Source organism: Drosophila mauritiana, chromosome 3R (assembly GCF_004382145.1).
Source record: "Drosophila mauritiana strain mau12 chromosome 3R, ASM438214v1, whole genome shotgun sequence".
Taxonomy (NCBI): domain Eukaryota; kingdom Metazoa; phylum Arthropoda; class Insecta; order Diptera; family Drosophilidae; genus Drosophila; species Drosophila mauritiana.
The window spans coordinates 14,488,300-14,505,435 of NC_046670.1; the positions used below are offsets into that span (position 1 = coordinate 14,488,300).

The 17,136-nt window shown below is 45.3% G+C and overlaps 6 protein-coding genes across 9 annotated transcripts; 4 read left to right on the forward strand and 2 right to left on the reverse strand.

Moving 5' to 3' along the window:
* Nucleotides 1-12: 12 nt before the first annotated feature.
* Nucleotides 13-17,131, reverse strand: LOC117142876 (suppressor of lurcher protein 1). The gene is made up of 7 exons (XM_033307147.1): nt 16,484-17,131; nt 16,219-16,387; nt 13,640-13,863; nt 12,816-13,388; nt 694-1,113; nt 427-628; nt 13-370 (listed from the first exon to the last, which is right to left on the reverse strand). Exons 1-7 carry the CDS (start codon nt 16,782-16,784, stop codon nt 28-30), a joined length of 2,232 nt encoding a protein of 743 aa, XP_033163038.1. The 5' UTR covers nt 16,785-17,131; the 3' UTR covers nt 13-27.
* On the forward strand, nt 1,083-3,860 carry LOC117142870 (DNA ligase 3). Its single transcript, XM_033307138.1, has 4 exons — nt 1,083-1,510; nt 1,586-2,378; nt 2,443-3,600; nt 3,671-3,860. Exons 1-4 carry the CDS (start codon nt 1,159-1,161, stop codon nt 3,777-3,779), a joined length of 2,412 nt encoding a protein of 803 aa, XP_033163029.1. The 5' UTR covers nt 1,083-1,158; the 3' UTR covers nt 3,780-3,860.
* LOC117142871 (probable cytochrome P450 9f2) lies at nt 3,959-6,507 on the forward strand. Its single transcript, XM_033307139.1, has 4 exons — nt 3,959-4,213; nt 4,999-5,518; nt 5,587-6,244; nt 6,301-6,507. The coding sequence occupies exons 1-4, from the start codon at nt 4,008-4,010 to the stop codon at nt 6,465-6,467; spliced, it is 1,551 nt and encodes a 516-aa protein (XP_033163030.1). The 5' UTR covers nt 3,959-4,007; the 3' UTR covers nt 6,468-6,507.
* Nucleotides 7,248-9,210, forward strand: LOC117142874 (fatty acyl-CoA reductase wat). The gene is made up of 5 exons (XM_033307141.1): nt 7,248-7,358; nt 7,431-7,543; nt 7,661-8,171; nt 8,267-8,975; nt 9,036-9,210. Exons 1-5 carry the CDS (start codon nt 7,283-7,285, stop codon nt 9,130-9,132), a joined length of 1,506 nt encoding a protein of 501 aa, XP_033163032.1. The 5' UTR covers nt 7,248-7,282; the 3' UTR covers nt 9,133-9,210.
* Nucleotides 9,588-12,158, forward strand: LOC117142873 (fatty acyl-CoA reductase wat). The gene is made up of 5 exons (XM_033307140.1): nt 9,588-10,246; nt 10,493-10,605; nt 10,682-11,192; nt 11,248-11,956; nt 12,026-12,158. Exons 1-5 carry the CDS (start codon nt 10,171-10,173, stop codon nt 12,123-12,125), a joined length of 1,509 nt encoding a protein of 502 aa, XP_033163031.1. The 5' UTR covers nt 9,588-10,170; the 3' UTR covers nt 12,126-12,158.
* Nucleotides 14,000-15,779, reverse strand: LOC117142875 (calmodulin). Of its 4 annotated transcripts, none has more exons than XM_033307145.1 (5): nt 15,605-15,779; nt 15,257-15,347; nt 14,971-15,192; nt 14,662-14,918; nt 14,000-14,600 (listed from the first exon to the last, which is right to left on the reverse strand). In XM_033307145.1, exons 2-5 carry the CDS (start codon nt 15,296-15,298, stop codon nt 14,429-14,431), a joined length of 693 nt encoding a protein of 230 aa, XP_033163036.1. In that variant the 5' UTR covers nt 15,299-15,347; nt 15,605-15,779; the 3' UTR covers nt 14,000-14,428. The 4 variants fall into 4 exon arrangements, with proteins under 4 accessions (XP_033163036.1, XP_033163037.1, XP_033163033.1 ...); XM_033307146.1 differs by having other exon boundaries at nt 15,257-15,364; XM_033307142.1 differs by having other exon boundaries at nt 15,257-15,368.
* Nucleotides 17,132-17,136: the final 5 nt, after the last annotated feature.

Sequence of the window (17,136 nt, forward strand, 5' to 3'; positions counted from 1 at the left end):
AATTGCGTAATGTTCTGTCTCTATATTTTAAACATAATATTGGTATGCTTTATAAGTGCATAAGATACACGCAATTAATTTGCTTAAATCTACAACCGGCTGAGTTGACGCTGTTGAGACGAAGCTCTGCATGGAGGCATTATCCCGAAAATCGCCGATGGAATTATTCACTGGAACGGTTTCAAAGGTGTACAGGGCGCGGAATCCGATGGCCACAAAGCGATCATTGGAATGCAAGGTGACGCGAAAGAAGCGCCCATCCGAGCGCATTTCAAAGTCGGGAAGCTTTCCGCAGTATCTGCTGAACTTTCGATCCGTGCTCATGAAATTGGAAAACTCGATGTAATCGCTGGCGGTTTGGTGGTCACAACTGGACAGAAAAGGAGATCAAACATTTTTAAGTGATAGTATAGATAAAGATCTTACGTTCCAATGCCCTCGACATCAAAATATGTGAAGTGAAGCACAACTCTTTCGTCACTGGCTCCGTAGAAATAATAATTGCACACAACATTTTCCAGGTAAAGTCCGGGAAAATTCGGAGAGTGAAATAGGCCACTTATTCGCTCGCTGCTATTGTAGACGAAGGAACAGCCTTCCGTTTGAACTCCGGACATGATACCAAAATCTTGAAAATGAGCAAATTTTTAAATAAATAGAATTATTTGACTAAGACTCAGTGAATACACTTACTGGTTAAGAAACGGTACTCCGCGCGAAATCCGTAGTATTGCACCTTGTTCGTCATTGTGGGCGGATATTTTCCGACAAACTGAAGGTGCAGCTGCGGTCCACTGGACATCAGTGGGTTGGGCAGGAAGGCGCCGCAGAGCAGTTCCTGCGTCTCGTACCGTCCGCGCAGCTCGGTGACCACGTGCAGCGCATCGCCCGGCTGGCAACCCGTGGAGTTCTCGTGCTCCGTGGGCACATTGAAGTCGTGGAATCGAATCTGCACCCGTTCTGGCGCCTGAGCTTCAAATTCGTAACGGCATTGCAAGACTCTCGAGCCGCCAATTACAACGCCGCCGAGCGCGTGTTTGGCAAGCAACAGCTGATTTGAGTCAAATATTCCCGATTTATTTACTCGTGAGTCGAATGTCTGTTTGCACTGTTCTGTGAAATAGGCAATCACATTTTTAGTTTGCAATTAGTGTGCATATGCTATTGTCCAGGCTAACGTGGCAGGCCAGGTTTCTAACTCGTCTTCTGTGTAATAAGATGGCCAGCAAGGGATGGCACAATGAGGACAACAAGTTGGACACCTTCCGTCGCATCTGTGATGAAATTGCCGGCGAGTCAAGTTACCTGAAGAAAGCGGAGAAACTGCAGCGATTCTTCGAAAAGGGGAGCAGTGGCAAGGGCTTCAAGGGCGACACCCTGCTCTGGGTGCAGTTCCTCATTCCGGCGGCCAACCAGCGCGTCTACAATCTGCAGAACAAGGCGCTGATCAAACTCTTTTCGCGCATTTTTAACGCAGACCAACAGCAAATGCATCTGGATCTAGAGCAGGGCAAGTTGTCATTTTTTATACATTTCATCATCGCTCTAAATTGTTGAGTCTTGTTTAACTTCTGGTTTCCCGCAGATGGAGACGTATCGGAAACTCTACGCAGGCACTTTGCTGCTTCTAAGAAACTCAAGCCACAAGCGCAGAGCAAACTCTATCTGCAGGAGGTGGAGGAGATGCTCTTGAAGCTGGTGGAGCGTACCAAAGAGGATGAGCAAACAGATCTGCTACAGAAGTTGTGCTCGAAGGCCACTGAGCTGGATCTGCGCACCTTTATTCGCTTGGTGAAGCACGACTTAAGAATCAATGCCCGGGCCCGGCACATCCTGGATGCCTTTGGTCCTGATGCCTACCCCACATATCAGTCTTCCCGCGATTTGGTGGCAATTGTCGAACAGTTTGCCGGCAGAGAAAATAAGAAGGACGCCAGTAGTGCCGTCAAGAAGGCTAAGAAAACGAACTCGAGTGGAATTCAGGTAATGACGCCCATATCGCCCATGTTGGCCAGTCCCTGCAAGTCTGTAGAGGAGGCCTTTAAGAAGAGCCCCACTGGACTATATAGCGAGATCAAATACGATGGAGAGCGAGTTCAAATCCACAAGCAGGGCAACGACTTCAAGTTCTTTAGCCGCAATCTAAAGCCTGTGGTGGATCACAAGATACGGGATCTGAAAAAATATATTCCGCAAGCCTTTCCTGGCGGTGGCGAAATGATACTGGACTCTGAGATCATTCTGGTCGACACTGACACGGGAGCACTGCTGCCCTTTGGTTCGTTGGGTGCCCATAAGAAGCAGACTTTCGCCAATGCTGCGGTATGCTTATTCGTCTTCGATTGCATACTGTACGATGGCGAGGATTTGACCCAGCTGTAAGTGGGGTAAGATAATATTTAAATATGAAATAGTTCCTAATATATTTTCTGGATCTTTCAGGCCATTTCGCAAGCGTCGCGAGATCCTTGAGCAGAATATTAAACCCATTAAATCCCACGTGCAGCTGTCGGAGTCGGAGTTCCTCAAAACCACGAGGGAACTGGCCACGATGACGGCTAGGGTGTTACATGCCAATCTGGAGGGTGTGGTCCTGAAGAGTCCAACCAGCACATATCAGCCCGGCAAAAGGAACTGGCTTAAGGTCAAGAAGGATTACCTTTTCGACGGAAAGATGGCTGACACCGCGGACTTGGTTGTTTTGGGCGCTTGGTACGGATCAGGGAAGAAAGGTGGCACGCTTAGTATTTTCCTCATGGGCTGTTACGACGCGTTTGGGCGATTGTGGAAGACAGTGACCAAAGTGCACTCTGGCTTGGATGACGCTACCAACGCAGAGGTCCATGAATCACTGATCAAACTAACCGAACGTGCTGATGCCAACGCAATTCCCAGTTGGCTGTTGTGCAGTAAGTCCCTTGTACCAGATGTACTGGCCAAGGATCCGATGAAAATGCCAGTATGGGAGATTACTGGCGCAGAGTTCACCAAGTCCGATGCGCATACCGCGTCTGGAATCTCAATACGATTTCCCAGGATTACTCGTCGTCGCAGTGATAAATCAGCCAAAGAGGCCAATGATCTGGCCCACTTAGAAGATCTTTTCGAGGCCTCAAAATCGAATGTAAATGTTGATTTACTTCTGGCCAATTGTAGTAAGGATGAGAAAGTACTTGATAGCAAAACTACTCCTGAAAAAGAGAAAAAACTCAATGGTACTCAAAAGAAACTGAAAAGGTCCAATACTACTGGTTCAGATGACGAAGACGGAGCTCCTGTGCCCAGCAAACGCAAGGAGTCCAAAGCGATTCGAAGCTTGTCGCCTTCGCAGAAGGGTTTAAAGGATTTTTTTAAGCCCAGCAAGGAGCTTAAATCAGTTGTGAAAAAGGAACCAAAGGAGGAGGAAAGCGTTACTCAATCCACTAGCTCGGAAGGCAAGTTGTTCGAAGGATTGGTGGCGCACTTTGCCATGGAGAAGGATTCAAGCAAACTGATGCAGCAGTTTTCACAGCATGGAGGACGCTGCACAACGGAAACACGAAAAGCTGATCTGGTCTTTTATACAAGTACGAACGAGCCATTGGACCTCGAGAAGCTTAGGTAATGTCTAAATAATCACTTAATCTAAAAATAAACTTAATTCACTGGCTTCCTTTTTTTTTTGTTTTAGAACGCTGTATCGTCGTAGCTGCCAGCACTTGAATATAACGTGGCTCCAAATCTCTCTCGATACTCAGAGTCGTCAGCCCTATCCCCTATACGCCGTGATGATGAAATGATGAGTGATATTTTAAATCGTTTGCACTCAGAAATTTGTACATGCTTGATTAAACCGAACATACATATGTGTGTATTATAGACAACAAGTATTTTATCAAATGCTAAAAGCAGAGCACGAAGCTTTGATAGAAAGCTCTGCGCGGGGACAACAAAACGCTCCCGATTGTTTGTGGCGTAGTTAGTTATATTCTGGACGCTTGGATCGCCAAACTAGGCGCTCGTTCAACATGTTGTGGGAATGCTTAGCCCTATTTGCGATCGCTGCCGCCTTGTTCTACCTCTGGGCGTCCGCCAACAATGATTTCTTCAAGAATCGGGGCATCGCCTATGAAAAGCCAGTGCTCTACTTTGGCAACATGGCCGGCATGTTCCTGCGGAAGAGAGCCATGTTTGACATAGTCTGTGATCTTTACACCAAAGGCGGAAGTAACAAGTGAGTTAAACTCATTGATCCGGATCTAATAAGTTAATTAACTAATAAGCATCCGTTTCACTTGCACTTGCACTTGAAACTCGTTTGGAACAAGTGTGTATCTACTGGCCTCCAGCATTGCGTACAAGCCTATATACAATCGTATGTCAAGGTCAGGCAATCAGTGATCTATCTATATACACATTTGGTGGGTGCGGCTGCGTTCGACTACGTTTTGAATATAGAATTATAGATATTCACAAATACTCGATTTCATTGTGTAAAGTCGTTTATCTAAAGCAGTGTGTAACTGCCAAGACAATTGGCGAAATGCTGGGTTGGTTCTATTAGTTTAGTTTGCCATAATCTTATCGATTATACGACAGCTTTAAATGTTTTTTGTCGCGGACGGCACTGTGTCCATATTTAGATAGGAAAAATAGTTGATAGAGCTCCTGCAAAGTGCAATACCGATAAGGTTATCTAAATTATTAATTCATTTGATATTTGGGCAACCCTTTTTATGACTGTTCCCCTTTTGTTACTTTATAAAGATGCAATCTTTTTTGTACTCGGAATTTTCAATTGGATTTCATGTACATATGTTTTATTTATAGGCCAAAACGAGTAATCCGCACTATAAATTTATAGTTTTTTGAAAAAGGAATCGAGATAGGTTAATTGAAAATTCGTTAGCCATCCATAAACACTAATTTCTGTTATCGTTTTCTAAGCTTGTTGATTTATCAGTGTGTGACTCACAGAAAGCTTATCGGTTATTAACATTACTTATTTTATTTTTTTAGATTTTTTGGTATCTTCGAGCAGCGACAACCACTTTTTATGGTGCGCGACCCGGATCTTATCAAGCAGATAACAATAAAGGACTTCGATCACTTTATCAATCATCGCAATGTGTTTGCCACCAGCAGCGATGATGATCCACATGACATGAGTAACCTTTTCGGCAGCTCGCTGTTCTCCATGCGAGATGCTCGTTGGAAGGATATGCGAAGCACTCTGAGTCCGGCGTTTACAGGCAGCAAAATGCGTCAGATGTTCCAGCTGATGAACCAGGTGGCCAAGGAGGCCGTGGACTGTCTTAAGCAGGAAGGTTCAAAGGTTCAGGAGAATGAAATGGACATGAAGGACTACTGCACACGATTCACCAATGATGTGATCGCATCGACAGCCTTTGGACTGCAAGTGAACTCGTTCAAGGATCGCGAAAATACCTTCTATCAGATGGGCAAAAAGCTGACCACATTTTCATTCCTGCAGAACATTAAGTTCATGTTGTTCTTCGCATTGAAGAGTCTTAATAAGGTTGGCATATCATTCACACATATGAGAAAAATATATTGACAACAAAGTATATTATATTATCCTTGCAGATACTTAAGGTCGAGCTTTTCGATAAGAAAAGCACTCAGTATTTCGTGCGCCTGGTGCTCGATGCCATGAAGTACCGACAGGAACACAATATTGTACGTCCCGACATGATAAACATGCTGATGGAGGCTCGTGGTATCATCCAAACGGAGAAGACCAAGGCATCAGCCGTTCGCGAGTGGAGCGATCGCGACATTGTCGCCCAGTGTTTCGTCTTCTTCTTTGCTGGCTTCGAGACTTCAGCGGTGCTGATGTGCTTCACCGCTCACGAGCTAATGGAGAACCAGGATGTGCAGCAGAAGCTATACGAGGAGGTACAGCAAGTGGACCAAGACCTGGAGGGCAAAGAACTGACCTATGAGGCCATCATGGGCATGAAGTATATGGATCAGGTCGTTAACGAAGTTCTGCGAAAGTGGCCGGCTGCAATTGCCGTCGATCGGGAATGCAACAAGGACATCACCTTCGATGTGGATGGCCAGAAAGTCGAGGTCAAGAAGGGCGATGTCATCTGGCTGCCCACATGCGGCTTCCATCGTGATCCCAAGTACTTTGAGAACCCCAAAAAGTTCGATCCGGAACGATTTAGCGATGAGAACAAGGAGTCTATTCAGCCATTCACATACTTCCCCTTTGGCCTGGGTCAACGCAACTGCATTGGTAATTTGATGGGCTTAAAAATGTTCTTTGCTGGTAATAAAATGTATCTATTATAGGTTCCCGATTCGCTCTACTCGAGGCAAAGGCTGTTATCTACTATCTTTTGAAGGACTACCGCTTTGCTCCTGCCAAGAAATCCTGCGTTCCACTAGAGCTCAGTAGTTCAGGTTTTCAGTTGTCACCCAAAGGCGGCTTTTGGATAAAACTTGTTCAACGGAACTAGTCTTATAAACGATCAAAATATAATAATCTGTTTTGTTGAATGTTATGTATTAAAGAATTTGACATTATTAAATTTAAACAATTTATGGTAATTTCTTTCTTTTTGTGCAGGATTTGTTTTTAATTTAATGATATAAAGATTATATATATTATATTATATATATACTGTAAACAGTTTGATAACTCAATTTTGAATATTCTACATTCTACATAAAATAGATGTTCTCAAAATGTATTATCCAAAATTGTCTACATTTACGCTACTTTCGTACCTTTCACTTGAATGCAAACGTAGAGCCCTACGTAAATGAACAAAAAAGTGGCATGTATGGAATGATGAATAATATTATTGTCATGTACAGTAGTCCCTAGTTCTTGATAGAACACTGTTTTTAAATTAAATACGATCCCAACATATAATCTATTGTTCATATAATTGTTCTTATTTTTCTACATCTACATATATCTACATATATCTTTTCATATTTTTCACATTTACATATATCTACTTATATCTACATATATCTGTTCTAATTTTTACCCCGTCCGATTATTAATTTGGTATTTATTAATAAAATAATGTATTCCTACAATATTCTTCTTCAGCTACATTCTTGGTTGCAATTATCGAGGTTCCCTGTACTTACGATTTTCAATTTATTCACAAAGTGCAAACTATTCTAGTTAGGCTTGCATATCGTTGCATTTTCTTGTGATTGGGCTTGGTTTAAATTGGTATAAATAAAAATGGATAAAGAAGGAATGTCCATTTGATGAAGTGAACCCGCCAAGTGAATTTTACTTCCGCAGTGCAAAATGACGTGTGAAATTATAAGTTTTTACAAGGATAAAACGGTGTTTATAACCGGAGGCACAGGATTACTCGGCAAAGGTGCGCGAACAATTACCCAAAAAAATTAAAGAACATTTAAAAAATATAATGGTTCTGCCCTAAAAATTTCAGTGGTCGTAGAAAAGCTATTGCGGGCTACGGATGTGAAACGTATATATTTCCTGGTCAGAACCAAGCGGGGTGAGAAAATGGATGCACGATTTGAGTCCTGGAAAAAGGATCAGGTGAGTGCATTTCCACCCAATTTGTGAATGAAAATTTAAAAATAATGCAAGATCAAAGTGAAAATGATTAAGTTATTTGTACTAATGGTGGTTCCTTGAAAAATATCCTGCCTGCAGGTGTTTGAAGTGCTACTAAACAAAAAGCCACTGGCCCTGGAAAAGATGACTCCGATTTCGGGTGACTGCTGTGCCCCAGACTTGGGCATCAGCGATGCGGATCGAAGGATACTGGCCGCGGAGGTGCAGGTGCTCATACATGGAGCCGCTTCGGTTCGATTCGAGGAGCCACTCGAGCAGGCAGTGGTCATCAACACCAGGGCAGTGCGTCTCATTACCCAGCTGGCGAGGGAAATGCGACTGCTCGAGTCCTTCGTCCACGTCTCGACAGCGTTCTCCAATTGTGTGGTGCCTCAAATCCAGGAGCGTTTCTATCCGGAACACCTGTCCTGTCCCATTGACAAGGTGCTCGACATGCACAATTCGGTCAGCTCCGAAACGTTCGAAAAGATGGCACCAGCCTTGATGGGAAAATTCCCAAACACATATACCTACACCAAGGCACTGGGCGAGCAGGTGATCCAGGAGGAGGCGAAGGGTTTGCCCGTAGGCATATTTCGACCAGCGATCAGTAAGCAATTGTTTCGGTGATAAGTGATTGGGAAGAAGGATATTATCTATACGTCACTATAAGATTAATTATTTTCAAACAATCTGAAATTGCAGTTTTATCCACCTTCAAGGAACCAGTGCAAGGATGGGTTGATGGCCTGCAAGGACTGATAGCCATGATATTTGCCACTGCCTACGGGTTTGTACACCTACTGCTGGTTAATATGAAAGTTAATGCTTCCATAGTTCCGGCCGACTACTGCGTCAACGTGGCCATCGCCTCAGCTGTCCAGATAGCCAAGATCTCCAAGCAAAATAAAAATGGACCGCCGCCCATTTACGCGTTCACGCCCAGCGAATCGAATTTAGTGACTTATGAAGATCTGGCTGGGCTATGCTATCAAAATGGTCTGGAGGTACCAAATGCGAAAATGATCTGGTACCCGTTTACCCATTGCACCAGATGCCCCTATCTGTATGGCATTGGCATCTATTTCTATCACCTGTTGCCTGGATATTTGCTGGACATTGTGCTGCGTCTGAAAGGTCAGAAGCCCATTATGATCAAGAGCTATCACAAGGTCCACGAGGGTATGCGGAGTTTGCTACCCTTCTCTAGGCAAACCTTTACCATGGACATGAGGAATACCCACGAAATGTGGCAGACCATGTCGCCGGAGGAGAAGGAGATGTTCAACTTTGATATGTCAACATTGAACTGGAAGGAGTATGTCACGTGTGTCATGGAGGGAATACGATTGTATTTGTTTAAGGACCTCCGGACGCCGGAATCCGTTGCCCAGGGAAAGCGGATTTTGAAAAGGTAAGTGTTAAATGAAATGATCTCTAGAAAATAACCATAAGCCGCATTGGTTTTTTGCAGGTTTTATGTATTGGATAGGCTTCTTAAAACTGTATTAGTTACATTATTTGGTGTCTCTATTTGGTTTTTAATCACAAATTTAGTGCCACTACTGTAACTATTTGTTTTTGTTGTAATATTTAAAACATTCACCGGGTTGAAGGCTAAATAAATAATGAGTTTGTTCTTGATGGATCTCAAAACAAACATTTTTATTGATGTGTTCAGGGGTCAGTTGGTGTAATAACTTAAATTGTATTCCTGAAATGTGAAATGCAAAGAAAGTTTAAAGTCGAATTCGTTCCACGCAGTTGGAGTGAAATGTCTGCATATAAACTATTCATACGCACCAATTGTTGCGCAATCGTTTGGTAATCGAAGCTTGTTCCAACTATATAATTACAAAATAGCGAATAAATTAACACGTCTGCATTTCGATTTCCCATATAAATTAGCCAGTCAATCGGCCACTCATTATCCGAGCACATTCATTAGGCTCGAGCCAGACTCACTGTCCAAACACACTCGGCACATGGGTGCACACCCTCGAATCCAATTACCTGTACCACCAAACCGTCTGTCCAACTACCGGGTTTCACTACTCCCTTTCCCTGAGATGCACTTCAACCCGGCGCACAACGTTTTCCAATTAGCCAAATGGATATATCACAGGCCGCCACGCCACTTGACACCTAAGCGGTTCCGATCGGATCCTCTGGACCACGAAGTGATAAAAATCTCGGGTTCTAATTTCAATGTAATTTCAGCGTAAGAAAGGCAAGGCTAATTGTTTGCTTAGCGCAGGTCAACTGGAATGCTCATGGTTTAGGTTTAATGGCCCATGTTTAACTGGGCGTATACGTAATGTGCAGCTTGGCTGGGTGAACTTCTCCAGCTCGCTAAGTAAGTGTTTACGACGCGATGCCATTGGACACCATGGATGTGTGAGTGAGAGTTTGGCCAGACAATTGATATTTTGCGATCGGCGGATCGGGTATAAATAACTGGTGAAAAAACACCGAACACCTCTCATTCAAGCATCAGTCGCGTCTGCGCCGTTCTACGTCGGACATCGGATTACGGATAGCTGAATATACGGAATACGGATTTCCGGCCTGCCTTCGCGAAAAAGGAACGTTATCAGAGCCCACCGGAAATGGCAACGGATGTGCAATCGTTTTACAAAGACAAAACTGTCTTCCTAACGGGCGGCAGTGGATTCCTTGGAAAAGGTATTCCGTCTTCTAGTTCAGAGCTGACTCTTCTAAAGTGTCGTGCAAATGCATAAACGCACATAAATTTAAAGGTGAAAGACCGGTGATTTGGACTTTTGCAAGCTATTTGATCTATAGATGACATGCATCTGCCAAGCTGGTTAAAAGTTTGATGCCCAAAACAAGCGTTACGCAGAACCGGCTGTCACAGTTCCAAATATCAGATCAAGTTCAAGATCAAGAACAAGTTTATTGCCGTTTCAGTGACCATTGCGAAGCTGCTCTGCACCACCGAGGTGAAGCGCATCTATGTGCTGCTCCGCGCCAAACGCGGCCAGGAAATGCGGGAGCGATGCGCCGCCTGGGATAAGGATCCGGTAAGACATCCTTAATCATTTCCTATACAAAGTGTTCGTTACAACAAAATGCAAAAGTAAAACACTGTGGTTTCAGGTCTTCGGTAATCTAATGAAAATAAATCCCGAGGCTCTGAAGCGCGTGGTACCTTGTGGTGGCGATTGCCAGGAGCCGGATCTTGGCCTGAGCAACAGCGATCGTCAGGTTTTGATAGATGAGGTGCAGATTGTTATCCACACGGCGGCCACAGTGCGTTTTGTGGAGCCGCTGCACATCGCCCTGGCGGTGAACACCCGAGCCACCCTACTCATGATTCAACTGGCCAAGGAGATGTCGCACTTGGAGTCCTTCGTTCATGTATCCACTGCGTATTCAAACTGCGTGGTGGAGCACGTCAGTGAACGCTTCTATCCGGAGCACTTGACCTGCCCAGCCGAAAAGATCCTGGAGCTGCTGGAAAGCATTAGTCCCGAGCTGTTGGATGAAATGGCACCGGCGCTGATGGGCAAGTATCCCAACACGTATACGTATACCAAGGCTCTGGCGGAGCAGCTGCTCCAGAAGGAGGCGAAGGACTTGCCGCTTAGCATTTTTCGTCCGGGTGTTAGTAAGTATATGTCGTTGGAATTGAAAATCCTCGAGTAAGCCGACATCTTCCACAGTAATTGCCAGCTATAAGGAGCCCATGCCCGGCTGGATCGACAACCTGTACGGACCCATTGCAGTTCTCTACGGAGCAGCCTTCGGAATACTGCATATCACACTGCTTAATCTCAAGGCCCAGGCTGGAATTGTACCCGTGGACTACTGCGTCAATATGGTGCTGACCTGCGCTTGGAACACGGCCAGGGATGCTAGCATCAAGCTATCGCCGGAGCCACCTATCTACAATTTTACGCCAAATAATGATAACCTGATAACCTGGGGTGGATTTCGGGACAAGGCAGCGAGGCTGCGCTACACGTATCCACTGACCAAGATGATGTGGTTGCCGTTTCTGCATTGCACCACCATTCCCTGGCTATTCCGCTTCACGGCCATCTTTTACCACCTGCTCCCCGGCTATGGCATTGATCTGGCCTTGCGTTTATGGGGCAAAAAGCCGCGCATGATCAAGCTGTACGACAAGATCCACAAGAACATTGATATTCTGGCACCCTTTGTGATCACATCCTGGTCCTTCGATACCGTCAACACCCGCAAGTTGTGGGCCAAATTGTCTGTCGAGGATCAAAAGCTATACGACTTCAATATGAGCAGCGTCGACTGGGATGATTACTTCCTGCAGGCACTGGCCGGAGTTCGCATCTATCTCGCCAAGGAGGAACCAGGACAGGAGGTAGTGGAAAGGGCACGAAAGATCTACAGGAGGTGAGTTGGAAATTTGTAATGTGTATCATGGGATATTCTATTGTAAATAATGTTTATGTTTTGTCACAGGTTTCAATTCCTTCATCGGCTGCTGCAGTTCACTCTTTATAGCGTTGCTGCTTTAATCTTGTGGTCAATTTTAAAGCGCCTAATGGGCCTTTTTGTATAATAATCACAAATAAAGTTAATTGGCTGCAATTTACTCACTGTTTATACTTTATTTTGTACATTAAAAACAGCAATTGTATAGGCGTTATCATAGCTATAGCTATTTATAAACTCACTAATGGGCGGAGGAGAACAGGATGCTATCAATTGATGAATAAGATTACAACACAAACCAAGTTGTATGAACTGCGCTGCGATTCCCGCCATTTGAACGTGACAACAGTTGGCAATAGACTGAGCCAGGCCCAAAGCCCACAGCCATTTACATGGCCAATCACTTGGGACCAAGGCTGTGAATTGGCCGCATCCGTTTCCGGACCGAACCAGACGGAAGCTGTCGAACGTCGCCGGGAAAGAAGGAACTACATTTGCCGCCATTTTCCATCGATTAAGTTAATTCGATTTGGGGTTTGGTTTTTGGAGAGGCAGGGATTAAGAGAGGGGTTGGTTAGAAACACTAACCAAAATTGGGATAACTTATAAATAGGATAAGAAGTATAAATAGTTTGTTTAAACCGCTATGAAAGTTAAGACAAATTTTTCCAGTGACATTTTATGGATATTAGTATCAATCAACTTAAATAAATATAGTTTGCTTTCCAGCCAAATAAAAGTACTGCAGATTCCTTCCAATGTATATTAGGCAATGAATAAGGGTATTAAGACGCAAATTTATGGGGCGCCAACTCACCAAATGAGCGTCCGGGCTTCGACAGTTCCACATCCGACGACAGACTGTTCTCCTTGGCCTGCTCCTGCTGCAGCTTTTCCTGCTTAGCCACCACACTGGCTGCCTCCAAAACGGCCGGCGGTGGGACAGAGGCGTTCGGCACTCCCAGCTCATTCGACACGAACTTGTACTTTCCACGAAATCCTTTGGCCGTGCGATTGGAGCTGGCATTGAACTCGAGCAGCAGATCGGGACCAGTGCTCACCAGACGGCGGGTGGGTCGGCTGGAGCAGATGACATCGATGACCGAGTTCATGTGAGCGGACTCTGCATCGAACAGAGTGATTGCATCCAACTGGCAGCCTCCACTGACCACCGGCGGCAGCTGCAGTTCTTCGAAGAGGATCTCCACGTGGGTGTCCGGCCGACCAATGAACTTGTAGGCACACTTGATGTGCGCCGGATAGTGGGCCGGAAACTGGGGCGAGTGGAAGTAGCCCTGGCCCACATTGCCCTCCTCGCTGGACAAGCTGGCGAAGAAGTAGAAGTCGCAGAAGCTGTGCGGAACTAATCGACCATCCGTCCGGAAGTTTTCTGTGGCAAATTAAACAAATTAAGTATATTAATTAAGTATATAAAATTAAAGCTTAATGCTTTAAATACACATTACTCATACGACACGTTGACCACTTATTCAAATTCAAATTGATATGCTTTAATGACTGCAAGCCTTCTTAATCATCAAAATCCGAGTAATATCTTTAAAAGTCTAATATAACTTAAAATTAAAATAAATTTAGAAAATGCCCAAGCTTGGAACAAATCCATGATACATATCAACTCACCTCGCTTCAGAAATCGATAGCTGGCGCTGAGGGTCAAGTTCCAGCTGGCCAGGTCGGTGGGCGGCTGCTGGAACCGGAGGCGCAGTCCGAGCAATCGACCCGCGCTATAAATAGGCGTGGCACTGCGCTCCCGGCTGTGCTGGCAGAAGGTGTCCGCCGCCAGGGTCGCGTTCTCGATGACGGGCTCCCGCAAATAGGGAAAGATGTCCACGCTGTCCAAGCACCTGTCACGAAATTGCAATCCGCATTGGATGAGGAGGAGTCGAGAGGAGAGGAAGGTGGAATTCCCCAGGCCGCTTGCATTGGCCAGAGCAGATGCGTAATGATGTCTAAAATTTATTGGCCGATACTTTTGGGGCTGGCTCGTTGGTCAGCCGGCCGCCCTATAAATATACACCATCGCAAGCAGCAAATGGCCATTAAGAAATAATTCCCAACGCATCGCTGGTTCTTCACGATTTATTTTGATAAAAAGTCGAACAAAAGTTGGCGTTAAGGCTAATACGATTGTCAAATCGGCACAGCTGCTTCAGGATTTTAAGTAAATTCCAAAAATATTTACCAATCTAAAAACAATGTAAGGCTATAAAACCATAGTAAACACAACAATAGCTGCGAAGGGTTTTCAAAATTGATCTAAAAAGAGTATAAAATTCATAGGGCAAATGATATGAAATAAAAGAACATTGTAAATTAGTTGGCGGACTGAAAAATAAACGTTAAATCTGAAAATATTCAATAGATTTGAATTTAAGGAAATATTTTAAAGTTTCTCCCAAAAATAGCACGTTATTCCCCTTTCCGCTTCCGCATTCCACTGAGCATGCGACAGAAGGCCGGATAATCGATCATGGGCGGCTCCTCCAAGGACTTGGGCTTGGCCATCGGGGCGTGGCTAAGTGCCTCCTTGGCCTCGTTGAGGGTCATTTTGTCACCATAGTTGGTCAGCTCCTCATAGATTCTGGGAAGTGTTCAAATGGAGACTATCACAGTGGTAGTCCACTCTACCCGGTAGCACCCACTTGCGTTCGTCGATCTTGCCCGTGCCATGGTCATCCCATTTGCTCCAGGCCTCCAACAAAACATCCTCGGGATCCAGTTCCTGGGTGCGACGACTCATCAGCCGAACGAAGGCTTCGTAGTCGAGCGGCTCCTTGGCCTCCTGCATCATCTGTTCCAGTAGCTGTTCGTTCGGTTCGTTGCCCAAGGCCGTATAGGTGAACCGCAGATCATCCTTCGAGATCAGTCCATCGCAGTCCGTATCGAAGAGCGAGAAGACCTTCGGACAAGCCACGGAATGAACCACGATCAGGCAGCACTCGAAAACTTACTTCCTTCAGCTCCGCCAGCTTGGCAATGTCCAGTTCATGGGGCGCCACATTGTCATCGGCCCTCATCTCCTCGGGCAGCGTATAGTGGCCACTGGACTCCGGCAGCTTCAGCGTGGGATTGAATATCTCGTTGATCACGGCCATGGCCTCCGAATCCGCCAGGTGAGATGCTGGCTGGGGAGTATGTGACTGCTTGCGGGCGGAACTGGCGCGACGACGACGCTGTGTTGAAAATTGCATTGCCGTAGTTTCTCGACAGCTTTTCACCACAACTTCTTTCACTCACTCGCTCCAGATCCTCTAGAGAAACCGATGGATCCATCGACATTTTGAAGGAGTATGTGCACTACCAACTTTTCCGATCACTCACAAACTACCTTTGTTGGTTAAAAAACTTTCTTTGAAAATATTTATATATTTTCAATACTTTATATTAAGGACCTTAACTCAGAGAAAAAAACTTATCCATATTATTTGATATCATATTAATGCCAAAAAATCTTAAAGCTGTTTATTAGGAATTTATCAAATTTTTGTTTTAGAAAGCTTAATTTTTCCAGGATATCTGTTTTTTTCTCTGAGTTTAATTCACTTTTTTTCTGGGGATTTAAGTACGATTTTAAAATCGATTTACCGACGGTTCGAACGCGTTTTTTAACTTGGAACACTATCAACCACCGACCAGGACACTCGAATTGCTCGCGACTTCCCAGCGATTCGGACGCGTTTTCCCAGCGACGGATGCACCTTAAATATTGCTCATACGTTTGGCGGAGCACTCGGCCACTCGGCAAGATCCACTGAAATGTGCTTGGCCAGTGCTCTCCAATTTTATTGACAAATCGATTCCGAAATATTGTGTGCGTTATTTTTATGGCGCAAATGTGGATGCATGCGATTTTGCATAAATTGACACAAATTTGCGGGATTTATATAAATAACCAGGCGTGCCGGCGGCCACGGTTCCACCAAAAAGACGGACCGCCCACATGGCCTTCGCAAGGTATTTTAATTACATTGCATTGCATTGGTGGGGGCTGCATTGGTGAGGATTTGGCCACTCGCTACCATCTCCTGGCCCATTCCACATTTGGCCACCGCATTTCCGCGACGAACGCCAGCCTTATCCATCGACGGATTCAATTTTGATGGCTGTCTCTGGCAGCTGTCCGCCGATTTGAGATCGAATCGAATCCCTCTACCCTGTCCAATCGATCACGGAATCTCGCCGGAAGCATTGCCACTCACCCGGCGCGCAGCTGCAACTGCTCGAGCTGAAAGGCCACCAGCTCGTCGTCCATTCCGGCGATGAAGATCATCAGGCAGTTGTTCTTGGCGCCCAGCGAATGGCTGGCATTAATGGCCAACCTGCCCCATTGGGTGGCATTCCGCTCGGACAAGTGAAGGCAGGAGCAATCTGCGGCGGGATGGTAACAAAAGTCTCTCATTAATTCACACATAAAATATAAATCAAGCTACTTCTTGAACTCCAAAGTGATTGATTTGAACCCACCTAGCCAGAGATGCGACTGCTTGCTGTTGGCCACTGTCTGCTGCGATTGTCCACTTCCGGTGGCCAGCAGGACCACGGCTAATCCCAGAGCCAAGGATGCGGCCGGCATTGTCAGCGGCCAATGTGAGACTGTGAAGCAGGATTCCATTATCCTGTCGCCTAGCTGAGCGCTGCCGATGTCCCATGTCCGGTATAAAAATAGCCCGCTCCTCGCATAAAACCGAGCTCCTCTGCCTTTTTGTGCTGGCGCGACATTAAATTTCAGTTGGGGTTTTACAGGTGCCGATGCGGCCATCAGCATCCGCTAGTTTGCTGCCACCTCGTTTTTTCCTCCGTCCTTTTGGCCAAACAAAGTGCCAAACACACGTTAATATCGTCCATTTGCCTGAGGACATTCGGAGCAGCGTCCTTTTTGGGTGGCGGTATTTTTAAAATGTGTGTCATGTCATCTTTTTGTGAACGTCCGTCCGTCTATGGCCACCAGTTAACAGCTCATTTTGGCCCCCTTTGAACCAGTCAATTCATCTAGATAGTCACACTTCGGAGACTGAAACTCAATTAAGTTAACTGCCAATCCAAACGAAAATTACATTTGATATCTCGCTGGGGCCGGGCTAAGAGATACCTATTAACTTTGTACATCTAACTGGAGG

What these genes read in the sequence shown, in the direction of transcription:
- LOC117142871 (XM_033307139.1), top strand. Translation starts at nt 4,008, where the DNA reads ATGTTGTGGGAATGCTTAGCCCTATTTGCGATCGCTGCCGCCTTGTTC. An exon ending in ACCAAAGGCGGAAGTAACAA is followed by an intron (nt 4,214 to 4,998) that starts GTGAGTTAAACT and finishes TTATTTTTTTAG; the next exon opens with ATTTTTTGGTATCTTCGAGC. An exon ending in CATTGAAGAGTCTTAATAAG is followed by an intron (nt 5,519 to 5,586) that starts GTTGGCATATCA and finishes TTATCCTTGCAG; the next exon opens with ATACTTAAGGTCGAGCTTTT.
- LOC117142874 (XM_033307141.1), top strand. Translation starts at nt 7,283, where the DNA reads ATGACGTGTGAAATTATAAGTTTTTACAAGGATAAAACGGTGTTTATA. An exon ending in AGTCCTGGAAAAAGGATCAG is followed by an intron (nt 7,544 to 7,660) that starts GTGAGTGCATTT and finishes TCCTGCCTGCAG; the next exon opens with GTGTTTGAAGTGCTACTAAA. An exon ending in GGAAAGCGGATTTTGAAAAG is followed by an intron (nt 8,976 to 9,035) that starts GTAAGTGTTAAA and finishes GGTTTTTTGCAG; the next exon opens with GTTTTATGTATTGGATAGGC.
- LOC117142876 (XM_033307147.1), bottom strand. Translation starts at nt 16,784, where the DNA reads ATGCTGATGGCCGCATCGGCACCTGTAAAACCCCAACTGAAATTTAAT. An exon ending in CTATCGATTTCTGAAGCGAG is followed by an intron (nt 13,389 to 13,639) that starts GTGAGTTGATAT and finishes AATTTGCCACAG; the next exon opens with AAAACTTCCGGACGGATGGT. An exon ending in GATGTCGAGGGCATTGGAAC is followed by an intron (nt 371 to 426) that starts GTAAGATCTTTA and finishes TTTTCTGTCCAG; the next exon opens with TTGTGACCACCAAACCGCCA.
- LOC117142873 (XM_033307140.1), top strand. Translation starts at nt 10,171, where the DNA reads ATGGCAACGGATGTGCAATCGTTTTACAAAGACAAAACTGTCTTCCTA. An exon ending in CATTTTTCGTCCGGGTGTTA is followed by an intron (nt 11,193 to 11,247) that starts GTAAGTATATGT and finishes CATCTTCCACAG; the next exon opens with TAATTGCCAGCTATAAGGAG. An exon ending in GCACGAAAGATCTACAGGAG is followed by an intron (nt 11,957 to 12,025) that starts GTGAGTTGGAAA and finishes GTTTTGTCACAG; the next exon opens with GTTTCAATTCCTTCATCGGC.
- LOC117142875 (XM_033307145.1), bottom strand. Translation starts at nt 15,298, where the DNA reads ATGTCGATGGATCCATCGGTTTCTCTAGAGGATCTGGAGCGA. An exon ending in CTCTAGAGGATCTGGAGCGA is followed by an intron (nt 15,193 to 15,256) that starts GTGAGTGAAAGA and finishes TTTTCAACACAG; the next exon opens with CGTCGTCGTCGCGCCAGTTC. An exon ending in AGCTGGCGGAGCTGAAGGAA is followed by an intron (nt 14,919 to 14,970) that starts GTAAGTTTTCGA and finishes GCTTGTCCGAAG; the next exon opens with GTCTTCTCGCTCTTCGATAC.
- LOC117142870 (XM_033307138.1), top strand. Translation starts at nt 1,159, where the DNA reads ATGCTATTGTCCAGGCTAACGTGGCAGGCCAGGTTTCTAACTCGTCTT. An exon ending in GGCGAGGATTTGACCCAGCT is followed by an intron (nt 2,379 to 2,442) that starts GTAAGTGGGGTA and finishes TGGATCTTTCAG; the next exon opens with GCCATTTCGCAAGCGTCGCG. An exon ending in TTGGACCTCGAGAAGCTTAG is followed by an intron (nt 3,601 to 3,670) that starts GTAATGTCTAAA and finishes TTTTTGTTTTAG; the next exon opens with AACGCTGTATCGTCGTAGCT.